At 44.5% G+C, this 2,860-nt stretch overlaps 1 protein-coding gene across 1 annotated transcript; it reads right to left on the bottom strand.

Moving 5' to 3' along the window:
• Nucleotides 1–578: 578 nt before the first annotated feature.
• On the bottom strand, nucleotides 579–2,504 carry apoa2 (apolipoprotein A-II). The gene is made up of 4 exons (XM_060064342.1): nucleotides 2,366–2,504; nucleotides 2,112–2,156; nucleotides 1,462–1,687; nucleotides 579–1,074 (listed from the first exon to the last, which is right to left on the bottom strand). The coding sequence occupies exons 2-4, from the start codon at nucleotides 2,152–2,154 to the stop codon at nucleotides 918–920; spliced, it is 426 nt and encodes a 141-aa protein (XP_059920325.1). The 5' UTR covers nucleotides 2,155–2,156; nucleotides 2,366–2,504; the 3' UTR covers nucleotides 579–917.
• Between the last annotated feature and the right edge of the window lie 356 nt (nucleotides 2,505–2,860).

Genomic DNA, 2,860 nt, shown 5'->3' with positions numbered 1-2,860 from the left:
TTTTCGTTAAATTAATTATCACACATCACCAGCAGAGGGCAGTCGTTGACACCATATTTCAGTTTATTTTCAAAGAGGACCGATGGGAAATTAACCCATCCAGACCGACTTCCTTTCTCAACTAAATCATATGATTATTGTTAATATGATTTAAATGTACTTCGTTAATATTCCTATCATAAAATACTAAACAATTTTGCATTTTATTTTTATCAATAACGTAACATTAAGGATCAAAGGCCGATGGGCAATGTTTTTAATTGCCTCAATTCATTTCAAGTTCCAATTTTGGAATTCAATCGGTATTGTGTTCAACGATGCAGTGTTTTAGTTTGTTTAAAGGTTGCTACACAAGGAGGACAGCCAGATGGAGGAACAAACTGTTCCTGCTGAGATCAGCTGTTTTCACAAGGAACATTGCCAATCAACTGTTTATGTAAGGATCACTCATTTTGTATGTTATTTTGTGGACCTGTTTCCAGTCGTACTTTAGATTTAGTTTTTTCATGTTTAACTTTGTTCAGACATAACATTATTTGTAGCAAACCCAGCGGAGGACACATAAGAACAAATCCAAACACATTTAGTTTTTTCTTTATTTTTCCTCACACACAGACACTCACTCAAACACAAACCTTAATCAGTGCATCAAACACTAAAAACTGTACATGCACGATGTTCTTCTGCATAGGCGGCGTTGATTTGTTGCTGTTTTTGTAACTAGACACACATTCTCAGCAGAAAAATAAGAGAAGAGAACGTTTTTCTGCAGTATTTCAGACAGAAGCAAAAGTGTGTGTTTTCACTAAGCGCCGCTGGTCACTGCCTATGCTGGCATACAGTTCTTCCCTACACGCTGATGCATATCTATCACAAGCAAATAGCAAGATGAGGTTTTCCAACGCCTGGCGGTCCTTCTACTCGGCGGGCAGCACTTTGTCCAGGAAGTACTTGGCCTGGATGATCTGGTCGTCCAGGTAGGTGCCGATGTATGGACGCAGGTACTGCTCATATGCACCGAGGGTGGCAAGGCGGGCCTTTTCCACCAGGGGGGATGCTTCTTGGGCCAGGCCACTGTGCACAAACAGAATGCATGATACACTTGTTAAGGTTTGTCTTTTTCCATCTACACGCTATATACTGCACTAGCACAGGGCAAGACTGTGCTGTTACTGGTCCAATCATTTCTCATTGCTACACTATATGAATGTGTGTGTTTGTATGTTTGTGTGTGTGTGTGTGTGTGTGTGTGTGTGTGTGTGTGTGTGTGTATGTGTGTGTGTGTGTGTGTGTGTGTGTGTGTGTGTGTGCATCAGCCACGCACCCCTGTGGTTCAATTAATTTACAATGTGTTTTAAGGCTTACGGTTTTACAGTCAGAGAAGCACCCCATTCAACTGCACACTACTATCTCCTACTGTTCTGCGTCGTACAGGCTCCCTGTCTTCTCACTAACTCTCACCTGGCGATCTTGACGGCGCTCTGGAACTTGGGGCTGGTCTGTACGCCCTCCACATAGGCCTTGGCGGTCTGGTCGCTGTCGCCCATGCCCTCAATCATGGGTCCCAGTGCCGCCTGCGCTCTGGTGACGCCGTTCAGCAAGCGGCGGTAGAAGACGCTCTTCAGACCCTCATACTTGTCCACCAGCTCCTGGGACGGAGCGGGGGCCTGACACAGGCTCAGGGAGACTGGAGGAGGCGGGGAGGGGGACATTCGCTGGTTAGAGAGTCGCACGTTTTCTATTGCTTTTAAGAACGGCTAAAGCCGGAGTCTATACACAGTAATCAGCATGCTTCGTCAAATGTCGGAGTTACTGTGTGTGTGTTGACTATTTGTGAACGAGCTTTACAGGATAAGCGGTCGATTATCTGTCGGACAATGATCGTTTAGGCAATGGTTCGATGGACTTTTCCAGATATTAGTACGGACCCTCGATAGCTTCATAGATGTAGATATAGTCTACACTACCAGGCATAGGGCAAATTAATAATATGTGCAAAGTAATCACGTTCCTTCACATATTTCGTCTTACCCTTAATTAACAAGAATAATTATACCCAAATGGGCAAACAGTTCTGACTAGGGGTTAAAGGCCACAGACCACAGCCTTACCCTGGAGGCAGAGGATGAGTGCCAAAGCGAATTTTCCGTTCATCTCTGAAAAGAAAAGAAAAATAAATTGCAATTCACAATTGACTACTACGAGTCTGTAGTTTGAATATCCATCCTATAATTTCCCATCATAACACAACATGTTTCCTGCAGAAAATAAATGGATTCTGACACAATGAAACAGTATAACATGAAGAGATGCATCAATTACCACAGCATTGAGTCCTGCAGAAAGAGACTAAACGTTGCATTACCTGCTGGTGAGTTAGACGTGCAGAACCAAGAAGTGACAGTATTCTCTGGGAGTGAGTTGTCTGTGACTCTGTGCTCCGCCGCCCCTGGTGATATAGGGGGAGAACGCGGTCAACGTCACCAGACACACACCTACACACACTCCCACATGTGCGCGCACACGTGCACGCACAGATCTTTGGCTTCAACCGACGTGGAATGTCTGTCTCGCCTTTGCACAGATTGACAGACAGACACACACACTCACACAAACACAGACACACATACATACGCGCCCACACACACACACACACACATACACATACATGCACACATACACAAAGTCCATTGGACTTGGTATCACCTTAAATCCAGTATGTGGTAATATGTGCTTGTGTAACTGTCTCCCAAAGCATTTTTATCAAAGTACCATATGGGTTTGAACTGGATGCCCCCGTGATATGCACATGACGGACCGCGGGGAAAGGGGGCCATTGCTTCAGTACACAAGCACTTTC

Source organism: Gadus macrocephalus, chromosome 11 (assembly GCF_031168955.1).
Source record: "Gadus macrocephalus chromosome 11, ASM3116895v1".
NCBI classification, from domain to species: Eukaryota; Metazoa; Chordata; class Actinopteri; order Gadiformes; family Gadidae; genus Gadus; species Gadus macrocephalus.
The sequence above is the reverse complement of the archived record's forward strand: the minus strand, read 5'-3'. Positions and strand labels throughout refer to the sequence as shown.

Excerpts from the sequence above, each read along its gene's own strand:
- apoa2 (XM_060064342.1), bottom strand. The coding sequence starts at position 2,154 with ATGAACGGAAAATTCGCTTTGGCACTCATCCTCTGCCTCCAGG. Across the intron at positions 1,688-2,111 it reads ACTCATCCTCTGCCTCCAGG|TCTCCCTGAGCCTGTGTCAG; the intron begins GTAAGGCTGTGG and ends CGCCTCCTCCAG. Across the intron at positions 1,075-1,461 it reads AGCGCCGTCAAGATCGCCAG|TGGCCTGGCCCAAGAAGCAT; the intron begins GTGAGAGTTAGT and ends GTTTGTGCACAG.